The 25,049-nt window shown below is 37.7% G+C and overlaps 1 protein-coding gene across 1 annotated transcript in view; it reads right to left on the bottom strand.

Moving 5' to 3' along the window:
- Window positions 1–25,049, bottom strand: part of cpne5b (copine Vb) — a 105,734-nt gene that overhangs the window by 54,030 nt on the left and 26,655 nt on the right. The window contains exons 2-6 of the mRNA XM_056735150.1: window positions 23,941–23,981; window positions 23,319–23,365; window positions 17,235–17,338; window positions 16,502–16,541; window positions 14,875–14,951 (exon numbers count right to left, since the gene is read on the bottom strand). Coding sequence (XP_056591128.1) covers window positions 14,875–14,951; window positions 16,502–16,541; window positions 17,235–17,338; window positions 23,319–23,365; window positions 23,941–23,981 — 309 coding nt within the window. The remainder of the gene's footprint in view (window positions 1–14,874; window positions 14,952–16,501; window positions 16,542–17,234; window positions 17,339–23,318; window positions 23,366–23,940; window positions 23,982–25,049) is intronic.

Consider the following 25,049-nt stretch of genomic DNA (forward strand, 5'->3'; position numbering starts at 1 on the left):
AAATTCCAGTGATAGTTTGTTTGTCAGTTCTCGGTTGTGTTTTATTTAAGTGGGCTATAAACTTTGCCTCAGATGTTTCTCCTTAAATAGCTTAAGAGACAAAGAAGCCAACAGTTAATATAAGGGGTGAGGGTTAGGATGATTTTAAGGGCCCAAACACTTTTGGGGGTGTACCCTGAAATATGATCATTCTTTTCATGAAACCGGAACGTGATTGCGAACAGACAAAGGAGGAACTCCCCAGAACGGGATCTCGGACTGATTAAATGGGAACCTCTTCTAAACATGAACGTGAATAGACGGTGGTCCAATCTAAATATCATTCTAAAAATGAAATAAATTAAAAGTGTGGAACAGTAAAATGAATGTAGAATTGTATTGGTAAATTGTTCACAAATCATTTATATTGACTTGTAAACTTGGCACATTTCAGATCAGTTTCTGAAATTGAGATCCTATTGCCAGGAGAAAATATGAGAAGCTTGAGACTTAAGAAAAAGTTTCCATTTGTTGAGGAATTGAGAATAAAAAGAACTGATCCTGAGATTTTTCTTATGAAAAAAGTCATATTTGGTGTCAAAATGTTTCCTCTACTGGCAAACTCTTGAACTCTTAAATCGCAGGCAGCTAATAGTGTGCATTTCTCATGAAGAGTTCAAAAGAAAAGAAGCCTAATGGAATCTTTCAAAAGGAAAAACAATTCAACTGATAAAGCCAGCAAACCCTATTATATACGGTAGGCAGGAAGCCATTTAGCAGATGTTTTATCCAAAGTGACTTTTAGCGCAGGGATAATCCCCCAGGAGCAACCTGAGGCTAAGTGGCCCTCTCAACAGGAGCGTGTTAATGCCACATGTTTCTTTTCTCATGGTGCTCGAACCAGAACATCCTTTTCAGGATTTTGAAATGCATATTAACCCAACAGTCTAAAAAATAAGGGTGCCTTAATGCTTCTTCACACGGATGCCATAACAGGACCATTTTTGGATCCACTAAGAACCATTCTTTACCACAAAGAACATTTTTGTGAAACAAACATCGTCTATAACAATGTGAAGCATCTTTATTTTTAAGAGTGTATAGATCCTTGAATGAAACATTACTACAAAAATCCAGCTGTCCTTTTTGTAATCTAGAGCAACACACTAGAAGTAGAGGATTGTTAAATGAACATGTTTTAGTGCTTCAGACAGCCCATAAAGGCAAATCTATAAAATGAGAATCCAATCTATCAACAGTGTGCTTCTGAATGCATATATGGTATTACACCACCCGGAGACTAAAGAGAGCAAGCAGATAATATAAGTAAGCGAGTTTGCCTAATTAAAGTTTTCAAACACATAATGAAGCCAACTCAAATTGTAATGCTTCTGATGGTTGAATAAAGTGCATTTACTTCCCCCCCTTAACACAGCGAGTTTAAAGTAATACAGCTTATTACACGGCTCATTGCAATGCTTGATTCTGATTGGCCAGTCGTGACATTTGCAGGTTCGTTATTCCCAGATAACAACCGCTCAAAACATGCGGTAACCCAGATGCAGCTAAACTTTTTGACAGGTTTTTTTGATCAAATGAAATATAAATATGTCTTTTAATAACATGTGACTTATACTTACAATTGATTAAACCGAATAGCTTGATCGTGACTTTTGAACGTCATTTCTTACCTTAAAACCAAATCCTCACGGAAGGTCTGCATTCGCTAAAAATGAGCTAATCAAACATTTCCAATTCACATTTCATATCCAGTTTTCTCATGTGGCCATGTAATAAGCGGGATAATGTACAAGCAGCCGGCTGTTATCGCGAAATAAGCCCCATCAGTCTGAAACAAGACCCTCTCCCCTCTCACTCAAGATCACACTGTCGGGGGTTATTTATGCGTTAACAACCGGTCGTACATTATCCCTAACATATATTTATATCTTCTCCTTCAAGTTCTACAAGAAGCTGAAAGCAGATCCATTTTCTGCGCGATTTGTCACCTTGAACTGACATACATTTCATGACGGAATAAATGACGAATGATTTTGTGATTCATGGCAAGAAAATGTAAGCTCTCTTATATGTCAGCCCAGTTTATTTAAAAAGCAAGTCATATTTCAAAACGATCAATAACTTGACTCTCATTTAACACAAAGCGCATCGGGATTGTAGATTTGTTGATCGTTCGGTTTGACTGCAGAACACCTTGATCTTCTAAAGCTCCATGTAGTGGAAGATTTTATTGTAAATCTTCCACTACATCAGGTTCCAGTGTGTCCTATTATAAGTACCATGCCATTTAAATACATTCATGGTTACAAAGATATAAAAGGGGTTTTGATGGAACAATGTCATTATTAACACACTAACATTGCAATCTGTATTCAGTTGCAAACCTTTTTAGTTTAGTTTTAAAGCTCGACTAAGTCTGATCATAAACTTGTGTGGCATCAAAAAAGTCACACTTAAAAAAGCAAAAAAAAACATTTTCCACAGGGAAAACAACAGCATACAAGTTTGAAATGACATGAGGGTGATTAAATAATGAAAGAATATCCTTTTAATTGCAACGTGCCGTGTATCCCGCACATTCATCTCCTGGCTCCCAGAGGAGCAGAGATGCTCTGTGCACACCATCCATTTTCAAACTTGACTTCTATATTCGTGAAGCTGCGCTCTGGGATGGGAAGCGAGTTCTAATCAAATAGACGTGGACTTCTGTACTCGCCCGAAAGCCCAAAGCATTCACATTTGCCGACTGGATCATGACTCCCTGGTTTCCTGCCTTTGTTCTCTGCGGCAACCAGAGCTGGTAATTACAAACCCAACAGAGAGAAAACTAACAAAAGGAGAAATGTAATAATGGAGGCAGCACTTTACATATTCATCTCATATTTGCCTTGGGAACCGCAGAGATTTGTGTGGGGGTGAATGCGCCGAAACTTTCTCCAGGCAGCACGAGAGAGAGAGGTAATTTGAATTTCCTGTAGTTATCCGAGCATTTCATCAGATTTTTTCCGGGACGTGCATATGGCGCAATGAAGAAGATGGCAGTTGATGATGTAGTGGAGACAGTTAGCTGTGTCACAATCGTGTTTTCATCACAGCGGGTAAAATCAGGGAGGGGGTTTCCAGTGCTGCTCCATGGAAATACTGAAAAGCTTGCATTTCCTTTGGTAATAAGTGTAGTTTTAAAGGGATGCTTTAGCAAAAATTCAAATTGTGTGATCATTTTTTTCACCCTCACATTATTCAAAACAGTATACGACTTTTAAGAAGATATTTCGAGAAATGTATCCGTGGTCTTGTGTCCATACATGGAAGTCAATGGAGGGCAGTGTTGTTTGGTTACCAACATTCTTCAAAATACATTTTTTGTTGTTCTGCTGAAGAAAGTCATACAGTACATGTTTGGAAGGACATGAAGGTGAATAAATGATGATAGAATTGTGACATATTAAAGCCTTGCTACCACTATTATCTTGTACCAATCTCAGACTAGTTTAAGTTTACAAAAGGACAGCTGTTGCATCTTCATTTCCTCACCGTTCAGTATATCAAGCTCCATCATACAAACAGCTGCCTTCTGTTTATCAGTTCGCACTTCTCAGCAGTGGCTACAGCCTCTAAAGGCATCCAAATGTACAATAAGTCACAGTAATGGGTTTCTAATGTTGTGCCGTGGCCGCTCTGTCGGCAAGCTTGCTACGAATGAAGCGAATAATGCCAAAGGCTACTTCTGTTGGCAGTAACGCGACAGAGTTAACAGCTGTAATCTGGGTTTTACGGAAGACTTCTGCGGTCCTCGGTCTGACAAATAAGCCCCCGGCATCTCTCAGCACCCCGCCGGTCGAATATCTACACAGCCGGCCCGCGTCCAACCCGAAAGGCTCGTAAAAAACAGCAATGACTTTTATAAACTCACAGGAGTAGATCATGCATCATTCCACACACCGCAAAAAGAAACAGCGGAGGTCTGGAAGCGCCATACATTTACGGATGTAAAGGATGGATGATGCTTGAAACAGCAGGTGCTGTAGCCCTTCAAGTCGGACACTAATGTCTGTGAAAAACGATGAGGGAGAGCTGTAACGTACTCACGGCGGTATCTGATCGGGATGCTGTGATTCATTTTTGGAACTCGCTCTCGGCGAGCGCACCTGTGCAAGACAAGCATATGCGTGTGGGTTCTCGCAGCTGAGCAGAAAAAAAACAATGGAGGGGGAAACGGTACTTCCCACACAAATAGATTATCAACCTGGGATTTTGGCGACAAATGCGGCCCGGCGCAATTAAGACGGCACGGCGGAGAACGTGGCTGCATGAGAGAGGGTGCGAGGAAGGATTTGAGATTCATCCACTGAGTGAGGCGATGGGAGATTATCATCCCTGTGTCCCCGACGGCCAAGAGGAAACATGGTTGTGAGCCTGTAATTTCATGGGTGTTTGCGAAATGATTCGCGCTGATGCACACTCTCTCTGACATGATTAGATTAGCCAGTACATATAACATATAATGAGATGTCTTGGCAGTGGTCGTAGAGTCACCAGTTATTTCTATTGACGGCAATTATTTGATTCGAGCACAGTGATGACCGTCCATCCCTTCAAAACGAATTAGCAAGATAACCCGTAGCATTCCAAGCAGATTTGGAGGTTGAAATCTTTGAGTGTTATCTCTCATACTTACTGTGTGAATAGCATTGTTAAATTTCTTATTTATTGCATTGAATTAAAGTGATAGTTGACCCCAAAATGAAATTTCTGTCATTATTTACTCAGCCTCTTGTCGTCTCAAACCTTTATGAATTTCTTTCTTCCGCAGAACACAAAAGAAGATGTTTTGAAGAATGTCGGTTAAATGAACAGCACTGGCCCCCATTCACTTCTATTGTATGGACATAAAACCAATGCAAGTGAATGGGGGCAAGTTAAAAACATTCTTCAAAATATCTTCTTTTGTGCTATGCAGTTAACATCAAACTATTTTTGCAACATATTTGTGGAGTATTAAATGGTGCATCGGAAAGCTTTTCGTTTTTTATTGTTGTATGAAGGATGTCTTTTTTGATGTGACACAAATACAGCACTCCCAGTTTAGCATCTCGGCAGCTACATTTTGTTGCTTATGTGACAAACGCTTATGTGACAAATCTATTAATGACGCTATAAAGAAAAAGTTTACTTTTCTAATTAGCAGGGTGTGGAGAGTGAGTTTCTGTGCAGTCATCTATAATGAAGACAGGAGGTCTCAGAACTGCCGTGCCATCGTTCAAACGCCAGGATTAATGAGTTGCGGCTGAATTAGGCTGTCGAGAGAATCTGCCTAAAACCTGCGCTCGTAAGTGCCAGGTTCCAAGAGAAACACCTTCACATCTCACCAGGAAGTCCAACCTTCTGTTTACACACTTACTTAAGTGCTTTTTTTGCACGCAATAGACAGTCAAAGTCAGAATTCCATTACAGAACATTACAAATTCTCCTGGGTGTACCAGTTATCATGTGTATCTGAAAGTATCGACCCAGCGTTGAGTGCTGGTTTGGTAAAAGTAAATGGGATGCAGGTATTTCATGGGTAGTGGGTAAAAAACAATTCTACATAACTGCAACTTTCAAATTTTTCATTCTGATTGATCAAAGTCATCGTGATGTATTAAATACAGTTCAATTACATAGTATCTGCACAAATCTGACAACAAATAACTGCAAAAACATTTTGTGTGCGTGAGCTCCAGTTCTATTGACAATTGAAATGTATGGCGTAAATGCATTGTGAATTGCAGTGTATGTAAATTGAAGATTGTTTTAGATCAATTTCATGCTTGTCGTCCAGTGTGCGAAACTCACCTTAAAGGTCTTAGGGATACACAATAAATTATCGCCCAATACTGATAACATTAAAAATGACCATTTATCGGCCGATACCGATATGGCCAGTAATTTATATAACGGCTCCACCGTACATTCATAAGGATCAGTTGGCTTACCCTAAATTGTGTCTAAGCATCCAATTCTATGATAATTTTGGTATCGCACATCAGCTTTATTTCAGCCGACATGTGGAAGAAACAGATAAGGTGGCTTTCATGCGCAAAACAAACATTTTGATGAAACTATTCTTGCTGCAACACTCTCGTGGCAAGCTGACTCATTGGCACAGCTGGGGGAAAAACTCTTTCATCTTCCATGTTTCATCTTCCTTGATTATCCAATTTTTCCCGCAAAAAGTCTTACGAAATCTCACAGCTGAAGGTTTAATATATTTCTGTCCACAGAATTTTCGACAACGTAGAGACTGTATTAATACTAGGAATCAGAGTTCCATTCTGACAATGCATTCTTCAACTTACGTTATGTGTTTATTCATGTCACACACCTAACCAAGGCCGCAAGTATACTACACTAAAATGTTTTGCTACTAATGGGAAAATATAAATCACAGACACCACTCTTCTTTATTGTGTTCATTGCAAGGTGACAGTGTGTTGTTTTTATTCTGTTAAATTGATGTTTGCACCCTGTAGTGCACCTACAACAGCTAGCTATTAGTACATAATATTGATACTATATACATTTGTTTATAACTTAAAGTTTGTCTATTGTTAGCGCTCTGTTTTCAGCTAACTACATTAATGTTCTGTTTTAGCTTTAATCTAGTGAACAAAAAGGATTATGGATTTTTAAACTCATGGCTGAAAGTTTTTGCATCTCTACAGTTCTAGTGACCTGATCTTGGGGGAATTCGCAACTTTTTTCCAAAATTAGCCACGTTGGGAAATCTTTACGATTTTACTTCATATATCTATACTTAAATGATACATAATAGGTTTTTTTAAACTGAAGCCCCATGCAGACCTAACCCCGCCCCTAAATCTGATGTTACTGGCGAGAAAGCAAATCATACTAAACTTTAAGAATGAGATTGTACGAATTGATACGAATTTTCCACGTTGGGAAATAGTTACGATTTTGCCGAGTTGGTTCTGGACATGTACCTTAAATGTGTCATGTCTCTAAATTGCTGCATCTCAACAGTTTTTTTTTTAAACACTGCAATGTATTTGAAGAGATGTTTGCGTAAATCAATCTTCAGAAACACCAGCAACATTAGCAGCATCTCACAGAAAACAATCAAGCAAATAAACTGAGAGCGTTTACCGTTCCAACACTAACCAACCCATTGCCCATGTGTGACCATTTATTACACTGTCACTTAATGGTGTTAGTGCTGAAAGAGATGTGTTTGTTTAAGAAATAAAAGCGCGCTGAAAAAAGAATTACTGCATATGTGCGGTCATTATTCTTCAGCGGCACTGCAGAGCAACAGAACAACCATCACACTTGGCCTTTATGTCCATGGATCTTTCTTCCTTACATGTTGAGTCTGTCATCAGTACCTTAACAGCAGAACAATCAAAGAGCCACAGGTGATAAAAATCATATCTTTCATCAGACGCCTGAAAATAGCTCGCCCCCTCGCTCCCAGAGGGCCGATGGATAAATGGGAACTGAAGTTAACTCGACTCTAACAGTGCGGATCTCTAGTTAGAAGAGTCTGGAAAACAAGAAATAAGGAGTGCAGGGGAATGTGCGATGTCTTAATGAAGACACGTTAAAGAAGGTCACATGACCAGTGTCTCAGCTGTTAACAACCAAGTGCCAGCGGGAGGGATGACTGTTATCTATAGGGGGACATTGCAGGTGTGCAGGAAAACTGTCACTTTTGCTGTTTTTTTCTGTCTGTACTGTAAAGCTGGCCAGCTTATTTTGTATATGGGAAAATAACAGCATTTAACAGCATAGGGAGGAAAAGTTAAAGTCAAAATAATGTCATATTAATGTAGCCGTGTTTCCGGAGGATTGTTAACTCGCCACACTGTCAGATTTCTTTTTACAATCGCTGTCACTGGTGCGGTACCCTTTCAAAAAGTATAGCTTTGCATCTAAAGAATGCATATGAGTACCTCAAATATACTTTATATTGATACGGCGTAAAAAATGTTTTTACAAAATTTTACTGTTTGATTTAAATGTGAAACAAAACTATAAGCTGGGTGTAAAATAACATGGGAAACATGCAAACACAAACAAGGTATAGGTTGGAATATAAATGATTTTTTACTCCACATATCTATACTTAAATGATACACATTAGGGTTTTTTAAAAGGTTCGCTCCAGTGACAGATTTTGGACACAATTGCATCAACATGCAGGAGTAACAAGTAATAAAATGAATAAATTGGTTTGGAAAAAAAGATGATAGAGAGTTCATAATATCTACAGATATGCACAGATTAAGATCACACAGTTAAGATTCAGAATCAGTTTTGATTCGTTAATATATACAGGAAAACACATCATATATTTTCAACAGCAGAACCAAAAAAACAAGCTCCAAACAAACTGTCATTTCTAAAAATATTCTGCTTATCAAACCCAAACGGCAGGCTGGTAACATAACATGCATTTTCCTTTGAGAACATCTGCAATTTTCAGATTCACAGTAACAAACTCAAACGACTCATGCTGTAGGTGAGCTTCTAAAATAGGTGGTCACCATACCAACAACCATAAGATGTAGTTTGGTGACAGTAAGACAATTTTGATCGAAAGTAGGGAAGTTATGTACATTGCACATTTTGTTTATCTCCCTTATGTTACACACCCTGTTCAGTTTTGCTAACAAGCTGATAATTCGAATGAGATGTAATAAATAAGAGAGAAATACACAATGTGCACTGCTGTGGGTCTGCAAGACCTGTGAATAACTGTTGTAAATGCTGAAATAACTGCTTCACCCAGAGAAAGAAGCAAAGCTTCAAATACCACACCTAATGGCACTTTAAAAAAGATCATTCCAAATCTTACGTTTGTATGCTTTCATTCAAACTGCTTGGAAATGCAAAGCAGAAATGAAAAAGGCTTCTACGGATATTACTTTGCGCTGACGAAAGCCAAATCAGACGGCTAATTTCAGATAAAGGTCTTTTCTTATTTCCGCATGCCTGGACTATTTGCTCGGCTTATTATGTAAGGGATAATGTACAGGCAGCCAGTTGTTATCGCAGAAATAAGCACCGACAGTACAATCAGGACCCAGCGCGAACCGGAGGGTCTTGTGTAACACTGTTTGTACATTATCCTGCTTATTACATGGCTACTTGCCACATGAGAAAAACTGGACGTGAAATGTGTGCTCATCGCACTCATAGTGATTGGTGTAACGTGTAACGTCTCTTACCTTATGTGGAACATCAGGTTCCGAAGCAATTGTACTGACAGGTACGCCCACCTTACTTGGTTATACATTTGGGCAGTCTTAGTCACATCATACCACGGCACGAACTGACGAGAGATTTGTGGGGGTGTGGGGGGCGTTTCAGTCAGGTCGGGGTGAGCATTCGCTTTAAGATAGAGTGCATCTTTTGTTCTGACACTTTAATTTTTGCAATTTTACGAGTCTAATACATGCATGGGCAGCATATTACACACTAAAGAAACAGAAAAACACGTGTTCACGCCATATGACCCCTTTAAGAAATACATTTTCAAAAATATTGCCTGCCAATGCTGTTTCATAATGGCCTGAGACATTCATGTCTGATATCATTAGAAAACATGGTCATAAACAGTTTTCATAGAAATTAAGGATGTGGCAAAGCAAACACGAATTCAGTATCTAAACACAAAGCTGAAAAGAGTGAGATATTATAGCAGAAAGCTTGCAGTTACATATCACAAATGACCTCCAGCTATAGAGAAGAGAACAAGTGTAAAGGGATGAGATTGAAAAGCCAACCAATAGCATGTGAAGCCTTATATTCAACTCGAGAGAAGAACATTCACATCCACAATTGCTGCAGTGATATAAAGCAATTGAATTTCCCTAAGTATTCAACACTTTTAGGGGAATTTGATATTCCAAAAAGAAACACAATGTTAAGAGTGGTGAACACTCCTGCCCTACTGCAGTGCACTCATTTTAACTGTACATTTGATAGATTTACGCCTGAACTAAGCTAGATTCAGGTCGAGAGATGTTAATTGCTCTCATATTACTGCAGATTAATACTCAACTCAGTCCTCTGCACTTGTGAATTTCAATCAGTGGTTTGTATGTACGGGATGTGCACCATTATAGGTCACATATAAGACGCACAATTGCTAAAATACATTTTTATTATACTGTAAGTATGTTATCAATTTGGAAAATGAAAGGTGCTATGTGTAATATTTAGGAGGATCTAAAGACAGAAATGCAATATAATGACACAACTTGTCTTCATAGATGCATAAAGTCCTTAAAAAATGAAGCTTTACGTATTTATTACATCAGCTGAGTTACTTCTATCTACATACATTGCGAGTCCCCATACATGGAATTGACGATGTTGTTTCTACAGTAGGCCTAAACCGACAGACTGCTCTACACAGTGTGTTTCATAAATACGTTATCTCCTTCAGCAAAGAAGCAAAAACGTGACGGAATCTAATCCTGTGTCATCAACCGTAGTGCTTCGAAAGGGAGGGGTGGAGTGAGCCATTGGTTGCAATTCGCAACTTCACCACTAGATGCCGCTAAAATCTCCCAATTCACATTAACATTGCTCCTTTAAGATTGCTGAACCATCTACTTATAGAAAGCCCCCATTTAAGGAATAAAAGAGAGAAGACAAACATTCGGGGTCCGACTCTCAGATAAGAGCCTCGGTTATAACAGCATTTCAATAGTGTGTTGTCGGTGGATCTCAATCTGACTGTCTACACATCTCATTTTCTCCTTATCTAAAGAGACCTTGATCTTTCTTGTATAAGAGCAGATTAAAGTGCATCGACTCACTTCAGTTTCTCTATAGCCATTTAAAGTTAGAGCGTTTTAAGATACTTCGTGCCACACACAACTTAAGGGACAGTTCACCCAAAAACCCTCATGTCACCCTTGTATGACGTTGCTTTGTTCTACAGAAGTCAAAAGAAGATATGTCAAAGAATGTTGGAAACCAAACAACATTGACTTCCATTGTACATATATACAAACTCACTGAGGCATTACACAAAATATCTTCAATGGTGTTCTACGGGTTTTGAATGAGAGATTTTTATATCCTTTTAAATTGAGCCATTTACATAATTTCCTGAAACCTATCTTTTTGCATGAAACTGTTAAACTGTTTTCAATCGATCTCTAATAGATGTACAAGAAAGAAACATCCAGCAGGCTGTAATGCAGATATTTTTGTGAAGAAAAGCTCACGTTGTGTTCTGTTCATCTAATATTTACTCAATAGCTGACAAAACCGATGAAATTCTAAAAATCATCAAACAAATCCAGTGACTTGAGGTGCTTAATGTGGTGCAACCACAGAATTGTCGCCTTCTCATTGCTTGTTACTTTTACACTAGCTCATTATTCATCTTCCAGACAAGCGCTCAAACACACACACACATACACTTAGTCCGTGGTGCTTTTTCCATTAAATATGCTCAGTGTTTTCCTCGCCTTTCCTCTCACAGATGCCTCTTTCATCATCAAAACCAGACCTGTTCCTCATAATTAATGTGAATTTCCTGAAGATTAAAGGCAAAACAATTAAACGCAGAAGACACAGGGGTTGGAAATGGAAGACAAAATGCAGATAGAGGCTTTTGTTTGCCTGTTTGGAGAAGTGCATTGAGGTGGTCTTGAAAAATATGTCCTCAAAAACAAGAGACAGTGGAAATGAAGTGCTTTATTTTTGGAAAGATATGTGACAGGTCGCCTGTGCTGGTTCCACACTTCTAAGGGGTGGTTGCTAATGAGTTTAAAGAAATAAAATTCTGTCATTATTTCTCACCCACAAGTTGTTCCAAACCTGTATACATTTCTTAGTTTTGTCAAACACAGAAGTAGATACTTCTTAGTTAGATAGTTCTGGGGCACTGTTGACAAAAAAAAAAGAAAACTACTATGGTGGTCAATGGTGCCCCAGAGCTTTTTGTGTACCCACATTCATCCAAATATTATGCGTTCAATGGAAAAAGGAAATCTATACCCACTTGAGCGTGAGTAAATTAAATTTCATTATTGTGTGAACAGTGCCTTTAGAAGCCTTCTTTCAAAGCCATCTTTCAGAGTCTCTATGGTGTTTTGGCATATGGTTTGGCTCCCTTTCATGTCCAAAATCCTAAATCAGATAATCTAGCACAAAAATAAGTACTGAATGCAATACTTATGGTACGTTTTTTTTTATATACAGTATATACGAGAACCGTAGACATGGTTAGAGTCTGGTGGAGACTCTTCTTAAGACTCTTAATTTGGCTCTTCCTTAACACACAGCAGAAACATGCTTTAGTTGAGCTTATTAAACCTTGAAAACAGATTGTCGGCTGGGCTTGAGCTCTCCCCCGAGACTCGCCATATGTGCGATGAGAGCGCCGGGAATGGCCGAGTTCAAGAAGGTGGGAAACATCTCATTCCACTCTTGCTTCTTCTCCATTTATTTTTTAATTGACATTTACATCTGCTTCAACACGTCATAGACCTCAACACGGGGAAGGGGTTTGAACTTTAGCTTCTTGCCATTTGCGAATGTTGCTCATGCAAAGAGAGTTAAATTACGCTAATTGCAATACTTGCGGGATACACGGAAGCCCGCTGTGGGACAGGCCATATGTAAAACCTTGGGCGAGGTTCCAAGGAAATATGTTATGCTAAAAAATGATAAAATATTGATGAAAAGGCTGAAATATGTTTCCATGAAAATGGAAGGTTTTCAGTCCTCGCCAACTTTAGACTGTTTCCGTTTCGTGGCCCAAACTTAACTTCCAGAAGACCTCCGCAAAGAATCAATGTTGAGTAGTTTTGATTCAATTGAATACAATTAATATACAATAAAATATTCAGATAAATTAATAATAATTAGCGATGTAACAAAATCAAAAGTCCCATAAGCATCCTCTTTTCTTTATCCTCTTTATCCTCTTATATGTTAGAGGTATGAGGTATAGTATAAGTAAAATGCCTAAAAATTCCTTTTATTTAATAAAATAAGTGCACCAGATTGAACTTTCCAAAGGTAACATCCATTATTTTTTCTAACAATCTCTATGTTAGGCCCAGAAGACCCTATTGGGATAACACAATATCGATAATTTTGTTACATCCCTAATAATAATTGAATTAAATTTACATTTAATTGTTATTTTATAACCAAACACAAACTTCTGGTCAGGCGCATCGATACATTTTCCATTAACGTGTTGTATATAAATGTTTCAACTAGCTCAGTTAAAGTTTTGTAAAGACTGGTGCCACAAGAGACAAATTTATGAAACCTCAACAGAGCCAATTGAGAGTCGCTAGAAAATTCTGAGTTGAGCTGTTTTACAGTGTACAAATAAGACCTGGAACAATTTTTTTATAAAAGTATTAATCAGAGATCTTTTTATGATAAGTAATGTGCCATTTTCTGTTCATTGGGTTTGCTGTTTTACGCTTTTGCCCTATTTGTGGGAAGTTGAGATCTGTTGATCTGTTGTTGCTGTAAACTGGGTCCTGCAGACCAACTACAACAAACTTTAACCTTCACTTTTCTCCGATCTTTCTCCTCAATGTCAGAACTGCTTCCCTCAGTCCCTAAGTCCCTCAGTCAGCATGTCCTCAGATGTCTAATGGAGAAATGTAGGCTTAATGCACATTACACTAGAGGGCAAACTGAATTTCTCATGAAAACATACGTCACAGTGCTCTCTTCGTCTGTAAAGCACACTGTGTTATCCCATTCACTTTGTTAAATGGTCAACAAGCCTGGAGGAGGCAATTCAGCCTGTGCTTCATGGACTTTATGAGCTTTTCCCTAAAGAAACGTACAATTTTGTTGTACTTTAATAAATGGGAAACTCAGTTTACCACACATCACAATAAGCCGTGTCATTCTACTTGACTTTGAGAGAAAACCAGAGAGAACATCTAGAATACATAAGGGCCCTGAATCAATAAAGACAATTTTTCCGAACAATGTAATTTACATGAATGCATCCTCATGTAAATGTTTTCCCAACTCACTGATTAGATTCTGATACTGAACAGCTTGAGAGGCACTGCTTTCTCTTTTACACCGCTAATTTAAAGTTACACCTCCCTCGGGACTTCCTTGAATTTGTGATTTTGCTACGGTTAGATGTACCGCCGAACAAACGCTTACAAAAACTAAGCATGTAAAAATGCATGTGTCAACATTTCTACATCAAGGACCACGTCTCCTCAAACAAGTTTACCCACAATGCACTCCTGTAGCTAATGAGGAAAAGCAGCTAAGCCTTGAAATCTGTTGATGTCACACATGGCGGTGGCGCTCTAATTAAAGAGGTTCTGGGCCAGAAATATTGTGCTCCACAATCAGCCTCCATCTGGAAGGACCTACAACATTGGGGCCGATGACAGGGAACCGAAAAGACCAACAATGCTTTCGAAAAAATGGGCTACGGATGACTGCTTTTGCTAGCGTGTCATCTGCCAACAATAAAACAGCCAAGAGAAACAAGCAGGTTCCAAGGAGCGCTCGCCAAGTGGCAAATGCGATGAATCTCTGAAAATGGATTAAACCGAATGAAATACTTGCCAGTAACTCTATTAAGGACGGAAACATAATACATGTCAAGGAACAAATGGTAGGAATGATAATCTGACCCTCGCTGATGTAAAGCACCTACCTACGCAGTCAAGTTTTACACAGTTTTCCGAGTTTTCTTAGAGACTTGCTTATGAAATGAACCAATAAAAATGTTGTTTTATGTCACTGTTTTTGGAAGGTGTGAGAAAAAGTTAATTTTGGACTTTACAAACAAGCCGACAGATAAACAACCATCTATCATTTTGGTTTCCAACAGTCATATCTACTCACCCAAGAGGTTTCTCTAGTCGACTGGCTGGTGAGCCCACAATCTCGCCTAGCGTGCAGAACATCTGACCAAGAAAGTCCTACAGTAGATGGGGAGGGGGATCAAGTACAAGATGGAGTAAGAGCTTATCATGTTCCCCAAAATCCACTCTCTTTATAGTAATGAATTCGTAGGCAAAGACGTACGTTTAGTTCAAAGGACTTCTGGGAAGGAGGACGGCCATGTTTACATAAGAGCACAGCGTGTAACAGAAAGCACAAGACACAAATACAATACCAGACACACACGGATGACGTCACACACGGCAGGAAGGGTTGAATAGTGAGGTCTACAGTATCCGAGTGCTTTGCATGCACTGAGGTGTGATGAAAATCATGGGGACGGGAATAACATGCCAATAAAAAATATCCAAATATATAATCACATGATCATATTGGTTTTCTTCTATGGATGGTTTCACTTTTTGCGTCCACATGAGAATATGCGACAAAGACTTAAAGCGGGATTTTAAAGGTAAAGTTATTAGCTAAAAATTAGCTATATTGAGCAAAAGCTTTATTGTCGATATTATTAAATGTGGATTCAAAAAGCTGTGACAAAAATAGCTGTAAATATAATTCTACATGAGATCCGTTTCATGACGAATACATCTACCTCAAATCCGGCTCCAACTGCGAGAAAGATGAATTGAAATATCTAAGGCAATTTAACTTTTGTCAATGCAACATACTGAAATTTTGGTCGAACAGTGTAGTATGACTTTAAAGTCTTTATCTCTAAAGAGGTGAGCACATTCTAAAATATATTTGGATACTTTTTTAAGAAACTGACTTGCATACAAATGTTTCATTACAGGTAACATCAGTAGCGAACCCTCAGGGCCCTCTAGGCCCTCTGTGATGACCTAAACTATCATAAAATATTATTTTCAATAAAAGTTGTCAGATTTTCCCTATTAGGTATGTAAATTTGACTTCCTGGATCGATGCAGACTCTATCCACGGAACATTTCCAAGTCTCACGAGCGTAATTGAAGATCACGGAGCTGTCGCTGTCTGCGCATGCTGCAAGTCGAACGCATGCTTACATCGGGCCTTCAACTAGGCTACTGCTGACAGTACAATAGTAAATCCATGAGAGAGACTCATTTTGAGTGACAGTAAATCATATAGAATCATATCATCTTTCTAAATGGGCATGCTTTGGTTTTTGCTAACTTTCCGGCATCTGAGGGTTTGTTCACCAGCAGTCTCGTAAAGCAAGGTGGATCTCGGTTTACAGTCTGCTAGTGTAGTCATCGTTTTTTCCCCGCTGAGAGCGCTCTCATGAGGTGTCGCTTTTTAAACTAGTATTGTGTACGTTAGTCTGTGTTGGTTTTATGATCAGACTGGGAGGCCGTGTCGGTCATGTGGTCCATTATTCCGTTGAAGGGCACATACACGCACATACATGCCAATCATAATGCATGCGCGAATAATGAGTTGTATTTGTACTGTGTGTAATTTTGGTCAGAACCTTACTGTGCTTTGATAAGTGTGTGTGTGTTGGGGGGGTGTTGCGCGTGCACAGAGGGTCGAGGCTCAAACATCAGGGTTTGCTACTGGGTTACATACAATTCATCCTACTTACATGTTTGGAGAGGTCAGGACTTTTCGAATCCACATCATACCTGAAAACAGTCAAAAACAACAAAAATTACACATACAACAATTGAAAAAGACAAAATGTCTAGATTCACATTGAGGAATTGATGATGTTAAGTCTCTTAAAGGAACAGTTCACCCAAAAATCTAAATTCTGCCTTCATTTTCTCACCCTTTAGTTGTTCTAAATCTGTATAAATGTTTTTGTTCTGATGAAAATAGAGAAGGATATTTGGAAGAATGCTTATAACCAGACAGTTCTTGGCCACTATTAACTACCATAGTAGGAAATAAATGTTTTTAGATATTTTGAGAATTCTAGGAGAGTAAACAGCTCTGGGGCACTTTGGACCACCATTGTCATTTTTCCTACATGGTAGTCAAGAGTCATTTTTAAGTGAACTGTCCCTTTGAGAAGTCATTTTAATGTCACCACTCAAAAATACAGTATAGCTTCTTGTTGAATTTAACGAATTAAAATAATCCACTTCAACACAATTCAAATAATTTTGTCACAACATCATTCAATCGTGTGCAAATACTAAAATAAATTATTTTGAAAGTCCCACTACATGAGTCATTTCCATTTTCAATAACCGAATGTAGACACACAAACACTTAAAAAAAATGATTTGAGCATTTAATTGGGTTTGCAAATGAACAGTGATATAAATATCATGTGTTAGTCCTCATGACGTGAGTCTGAAGAAACAACTCACAAATCAAAGCGCATGTTCTGCTTTTCCTCAAAGAAGTAGTCCAAGATGTACTTCCTGACAAAGTCTGGATTTAGCGTGTTGTCGATCACCTCCGTTCTCCCGAACTAGAAAGTGTATGAGGGACAGGAGTGGGGGAAAAGGGTCGGGCATAAGGAAAATGAGATTAGTTACAAGGAACAGCATGACTTCAAGAGTATCAGAAGACAAAAAATGGGAAACAGAAAAGTTCTCTCGGATAAAGTGTAATTCCCTCCCGATTTTTTCTTTGATGCTGTATTCTGCCTCTACTATCAGAACTATTTTACAGAGACTCATCTGAAGTTGGGGGAAATTTGGCATGCTGAGGTGCGGGCTCTTGCGGAGAGAGAAGCGATTAGGATGAACCGCGAGTCATTCGTACAGCACTAATTACAGCAGTGAGGCCACTCATCAAGCTGGAGAGCTCTGAAGACCGGTGACAATTACATCGGCTTAATTAGGGGGGGCTTGAGCCTATCGCTGCACTAGATCCCCCCGAAACCCAGCTAACAGCGCACTACTCCATCATTAACCCCCCTTACCCCTGTTATAACAAGACAAAATAATTGGACAGGTCCCCTCCTCTCCATCTTCAGCTAAACATGTTATAAATGAAATGCACCTTTAACACTAAATCACAGCCCAATATTTACATAAATTAATACATAATATGCAAACCAAGTCTGTTTTTAATGATGTGATGTTTACTGTACGTTTATATTGTTGATTAAGTAAAAAACAGAAAAGTTTTTCTTTGGGCAATTTTTTGGCCAAGGTCCATGTAGACACGACACATTGTTAAGATGATCTGCATTACACGGATCTGCAAAAATAAGTAAATAGTTTGCAATATAGCGGAAAACTTTAAGGCGGAGGTCCGTTTTTAATGTAAGTGCCAATAAATTTAAATTCTCGTGAATTAATTATGTTTTTATCAACGCTCACGTGTAGGTTGTTGTTAATACGTCATGTCACGGAGGATACGGGTCACATGACCATAAAACATGGCGGAGGCAGTATGTACGAAATGTATTCATACTACTCCCACTCATACTATATAGAACCTACTGTTTTAACGGCCGATAGCTAGAAACTTATACAAATTCAGTACGTACTGTCACAGTATGCGATTCCAGACGAGTTAATTGCGCGAATATGATGCTCACCATGATTTTTTTAGCCACTTTAGTTTTTGACATCGCCAACTACAGGCCGGGCATGCATATAACAGCATTTTTACTTGTTTTACCTGAGATTGTTGGATTCTTCCAAAAGAGGTTTTAAATTATGCGTGTGATGCGAAAACAAATAATACCGCATGAAATATTAAGCAAGGAAAACTCTGCTACGCGATAGACATGTTAGAGATTTGTTTGGGTTACATTTAAAGCATTTTAAGCATTTTCAGCACGTAAACGTTTTACAATGAATACAAATAATGAAAAGTGCTTTAAGAAGGATAATGTGATGACTACCAAAATATGAAATTACGTTTTTTTTTAATGATCATTTGGCTAAATATACCCTACACTAATATAAATCCTCCAAAACATGTCAAGTTGTAAAAGTTTTGCACTTAGCACTTATATTATTGTGTAGAGTAGACATTTTGCAGAGGGTTTTGCACATGTAGTCAGGTTAGGTTGCATGTACTGTACACACTCATATTTCTCAACTGCAATAAAACAAACCTGCATTTTTCTTAAATGAGTTAATTCACAGCATAATATTGCAAAAACCTGTTAAACTCTTATGCAAGAATTAGGTAACAACCATAATTGCAATATCCACAAAAAGCTTTCAACTATCTAATGAATAAAAGCTCATTAGAATTAAGCTGTGTGCTGGTGCGCTGGTAAAAATGAACCCTTCAAACTGCTATAATTATTTCAAATCAACAAGCTAAAAGCTTTATAATAAGCGCCTTAGTTATTATCAATTATTAGTTAATGTGTCCAACTGCTATAATCAATCCTGGTCTACAATCAGACTCACTGGCTGGAAATTAACATATTATGTTTTATTTTACTTTTCTTTTGAACAGGAAGAGCTAAAAAGTCTACCCAGACTATGAAATAAATGAGCAATTATTTTGTCAGGATTGACAGCAGTGAAAAACAATAATTAAAATGCTTGTTGTTTGAACATGACAAGCTGTTTTTAGTTTGCTTCACTGTAAAAAAACAACTGTAATTTTACAGATTTTTCACGTAAAATGTAATAAAACTAGTTTCTAATGTTTTTTTAATACGGTCAAAAACAGCAAAATTACAGCAAAAGACAAAAAATTACAATAAAAACAGGTGGAAAATATAATTTTACAGGGAAACCCGGTACTTTACAGTTTATTTCTGATGACCCAGCTGCTGCTGCCAGAATTTGTTTTAAACAAGATTTCTTTTTTTGCAGTTTATTTTTTAAATACAGTCAACAACTATAAAATTACAGAACAAAACAACACATTTACAAGAAAATGGGGGAAACAATTTAATATATATCCTTATATCCTATGATTTTACAGGAAATGTTTTTCCAGTTTACAGAAAATTTCAGGATCTTTTTTACAGTCTGGGCTCTTAAGACTTTACAGGTTTAATCGACAATCGATTTAATAAAAAAGTTGAAATCGGATTTTGTTTAATACAGTGATGTATAATAATGATTTTTCGGATGCTTATTATTGTTGTACAGTAGATAATATCTATGAGATGAACCGATAAAAGCATTTCTTCACACTATCTGCCGATAGTTTCAAAACAGCCAATGACCAGGGCTTATATTTCTTGTCAATCAAAAGAGAACAAGAAATCTAATGAATTTGTGCTCTGTAGATAGGAAATGTTAAGAAACATCACCATTTTGATTTTCAATATTAAAAGTCATAATAACAATGTATAACATTCAGAAAGTTAAGAAATATTTATTTAATCATTGGAATCGGTGGAGATAGTTATCGGTGGTGCATCTCTAGTATCTATAGATATCTATAGTTATTCAACATTTTTCTAAACATAGGCCCTTCAGACCATGACACTAGGTTCTTTGTAAGTGGCTTTCTTAAAAAACACATTTTGATTTTAAACCCAAAAGTAACAAAAATAAAATAAGACAGGTTCAACCGAAAAATATGAGCCTCTGGCCCACAATCTGGGAAATATCACAATCCAAGATTATTATATTGACAGCACAAACAAAAACATCTGCGAATGAAAGTCAGTGACCCATATTGGTCGGTGCTGTCAAATCTTCAGACTGAACGCGTCTTATGAGAACTCAACGCAGTGTTTCATAACTAGTTCCTTAGACTAAAGGTCTTTGCAGATATTGTCCTACATTTTCGAATGCGTTTTTTCGCTTTTTGGATCTCGTTTGTACAGTGTCAAATTGTCAAAACACCTTACAAAATCCTTGCAACGGATGCGAAAAATACAGAAAATGGAAAAAAATTAAACTTTTTTTGACGGACAAAAATATCGGAAGCAGTGTGTAAATGTGGTTAACACAACGTGAGGTTGTATTTATTTTTTAACTAACAAAAATTGATATGGCAAATTTCGGATTCTATGTGCAAAGGGTACTTGAGCTTTGAAGGGGTTATGTGGACCCCCAAACCAAAAACTATAGAGACAAAAATGTTTTAAATATTTCATTAGAAATTTTTTGTTGTTCTTGTTGTTTCAGTAAAACAAACTTGTTTCACAGCTTTAACAGCTATGTCTGACACTGCATCACACTACCATCGAGCAATCCAAACACTTCATGCAATTTGCTTCTAGGACTTGACATCCTGAGGTGAGGGTTCTGTCAGAGATTGTCTCTTTCTCAGCGATTGCATGGACAGTGGGCAAGATTTTGTGAAGTTTAAGAGCATGTGCAATAACCTTTACACAAAATGAGTCAGGCGCTGCACAGAAAATGGAGGACAATCTGAGCACATCAGCTTAGCACATCTGTGTACTTACAGAGACAGTTAACAGAACCAGAACAAATCACATCCTGCTGTTCTGAATGCATCTGTGTGTGTGTGTGTGTGTGTGCGTGTGTGTGTGTGTGTGTGTGTGTGTGTGAGTGCGTGCGTGCATGCATGCGTGCGTGTGTGTGTTATTGAGTGTTAAATGGCAAAATTGCCCTTTCATCAGACCGGAAGAATGAACTTTACCCTGACGTTGAACACGTCTGCCATTTGGATAATATTGGGAAACAACAACAAATGAAAGCTTCTAAACAAAAACAATAATTCGCAAACAATAACTGTTAATTCAGATAGCTTGACTTTAATAGCATGTGTCTTCTGTTCACATTAAATCAGAGCAGACTGCATACAAAAATAGACAGCTGCGAAGTGAAGCATGCCAGAATTTATTGCTGTGGCGAGCTGTCATCGCCTACACACAGATCTACAAACATTGCGCAGGTGAGTAGGCCTCCAGCTTCAGGTCTTATATGTAACAGCAAGATAAGACCGTTTTATTCGACTTGTGATGTTTTGTTTATTGTTTTAGTTCACCCAGAAATAATAGATTCTGTCATTCGCTCACCATGTCAATGTATAAAATCACATTCACACATGCAGCATTTTTGAAGAACGTTCATGCTGCGGTTTGCTACCTGTACATATTGAAATCATCAAACATGCTGAAAAAGGCGAAAATGGTGATCTAAAATATACCATATAAGAAGTCTGTGCAACATAAGCATTATATTTATTCTATATTTCTATAAGTGTTCTTACACTGTATGATTACTTGTGTGTAGCTAAATGTAAGTATGTGCAGATGCTACGTTGGTTTCTGGTTGGAATTGACTCTCTTGGGGCAACACACTTTGTTGGACATTTTTCTGGAAAAAGCCTACACCCAATCCAAACCTTAACCATAATTTATCCCTAAAATCATAGGGAAATGATAGATTAAAAGAGTAGAAGAACCTTACCCTGGTTGTATGCTAAAACGTCAAATGAACTGTACATGTATTCCTCAAATTTGATTGACTGACTAAATGTTGCCCAAGGTCAACAATTGTGTCGACCCAATAGCATCTCTCACTTGCAAAAGCAGAAAAGCCTGTTTTTCTGTGTGTTTTTAACATTTCTATGCCAGCTTAAAAAAACACAGAAGTGCAAATGACATTTGAGAGGTCTGGTGGAGGGCAAGATTTCAATTTTTGCATAATTTTGTGCAAAATTGGGGGAAAAAAAGTCAATTGAACAGCAAGAAATTTGTAGAGTGGCAGAATTTTAACCTCTCGATGTAGTTTTCATTCATTTTATTGTTTAAGTTATGATACCTTGGTAGGATTCCAATTATAAAATAGGTTTTAAAAATATACATTTATAGGTCCTCCATGTATATCTGCTCCTTATATGAGTTGTACTTCCAAACATTTAAAGGGTAAAATAAAAATGAAACTCATCTAAAGTATAATTAAAGAGTAAGTAACATATGATTTTAAGGTCCTACTTTGGTTTATGGAGTGTCCAACAACAAGTCTATGTACATAGATGGTGTAAAAACACAATTATGTCGTAATAATAGGCAGTTATTCTCACCTTACTTCTTGACTGACTCTCAAATGATTCAGAGTTGACTCCGTTTTTTACATGTCAATAACTTTAATATTCATTCACCTTCGGACTTACAACTTGGCAGACTACTTTAAAACATGGCGACATAAAACACTGCATGAAATTTTCATGATCTAATGTCAGTTACTCTTTAAAAAAAAGACTACTAGTGAAAAAACAATATGTTAGCAATGACACCCAACAGGAGAATCCTATGCTGATTCATTTGCTTGAACGGGAAAGTCCCAGAAACTGACTTTATGCTTTATAAGGAAACTGTTGGAGAACTAGCACTCGCTCAGTATGATGGCTTGAGTCCGAACACAGAGCTGCCGCACGGATGCTGAGTTTGGTGTTGCTTGTTAGTGATAAGACGTGTTGATGGTGTACAACAGACAGCGGTTTGACCGCATGTGGCTATAGGGAGGGATGACACTCATGATTGGACAACAACGCCGGAGATGAAACCATAGCATAGTGTGTGCGTGAGTGTGTTAGCATACCTCTCTCCACTGCTTGGTCTCCACTCCTTGAGTGTACATGACACACACTGTGAAAGGGGAGAGAAATAAAAAATAGGGCTTTATTGTTGAAATAAAAAAAGAAAATCATGAGCTACTTGATTACTATTTTCATCCCCTTCCTCATTCTTTTTATGCAATACATTGTGCACATATGATGGCCGATTATGTCTTAATATACTTTATTGGACAAAATCTTCATTTTCTTTCATTACAATAGCGTAATCAAGGAACGCGATGTGAATTTCAAGTTTTTTCATTATTTTCCACTACACGATGAGCTTTTAAGAAACACTGCGCTTTCTAAGAGCGAGGGTATGAAACTCTCTTCAAATCTATATGTTCTACCCGTTACATATTTTTCTCAATTTTTCTGTCTCAGATTTTTTTAAAGTGTCTCTCTGAATCCTGCCGGAATTGCACATTTGAGTTCAGCTTTTCTGAAAACAGCCATTGAGCCACAATATAAGAAGAACTCATCGGATGCATGCTGCTATTTGATGAGAGATTACAGAAAGAAAGAGCGGGGGGTCTCATTAATGCAGAAAGACTGTAAAAAAAGGGGATAGAAAGCTCAGTTTCATCCTCCGTTGCCCATACTCACTTGGATCAGATTTGGAGAACGTGTCTCTGTCTAACAAACTCCTGGGGAGGGAGAAAAAAAAGAGATCAGCAATTTTGACAGCTCGATTAAAGCTATCAGTGACACGTTGACGTTTGAAGCTTTATGGAGAAATCCTTCCGGCGAATTCATTAAAGTGTCTTATTAGAATTCCACAAAGCATCAGAATATCAGGATTAACATCTATTAGGGTTTAGCGTAGATTTCTCCCAAAACATTAAGGGGGTTTTTACACCAAGTTTAATCTGGGGTTATTGTTTTTTTAATCCTAATTTTAAGGGATATATCATTCAAAAATGCACATTTCCTCACCTTCATATCATTCTAAACCTGTCCAAGTTTCTATCTTCTGCAGAACATATTAGAAGATATTTTGGAGAATGCTGGTAACAGAACATCATCGAATGCCATTGACTTCCATTGACATTTCTCAAAATATCTTCTTTTGTGTTCCACAGAAGAATGAGTCATATACAGATTTTGAATAGCATAAGAAAAAAATTACAGAATTATTATCCTTGCTTGAAATATCCATTTAATGACATTTTTACCCTAAGTAAAATAATAACGCATGAAAATATAAAAATAAATAACCCAAGATTAAGATCAATAGATATTTTCAAAATTGCTTAAAGCCCATAAAAAATAAGATTACACTATACAAGATTACATTCAAATCATGATGTTCTATGAGTACCATGTAAGTAATAAGCTACATACATATCATCACCATTCAGTAGCATAGTATTCCCTTAAGATACCATTATGGTATTGTTACCACCGTATTGTTTAAATGCAATGGACATTGCCATTGTGGAGAAGAAAAACAGCCTCAAGCTTTCACTTTTACATGTGTTAATACAGTTGACATAGTGACTGATGCATGTCATTATAAAATCAAACACCCTCTGCTTGTAATCCAAACACAAGCTACCACAAGAGACTCACTTTCTCAGGTTTAAACTGTAATGTGTCTCACCTGACCACTGGTAATCGAATCACCTCAACTGCATCTCAACACCACATGTAAACAGGGCTATCATGTTTAATGTTACGGCATTATGACATATCACATGTTCATTGTTTTCAAA

The sequence above is a fragment of the Triplophysa dalaica genome, chromosome 21, assembly GCF_015846415.1.
Source record: "Triplophysa dalaica isolate WHDGS20190420 chromosome 21, ASM1584641v1, whole genome shotgun sequence".
NCBI lineage: Eukaryota > Metazoa > Chordata > Actinopteri > Cypriniformes > Nemacheilidae > Triplophysa > Triplophysa dalaica.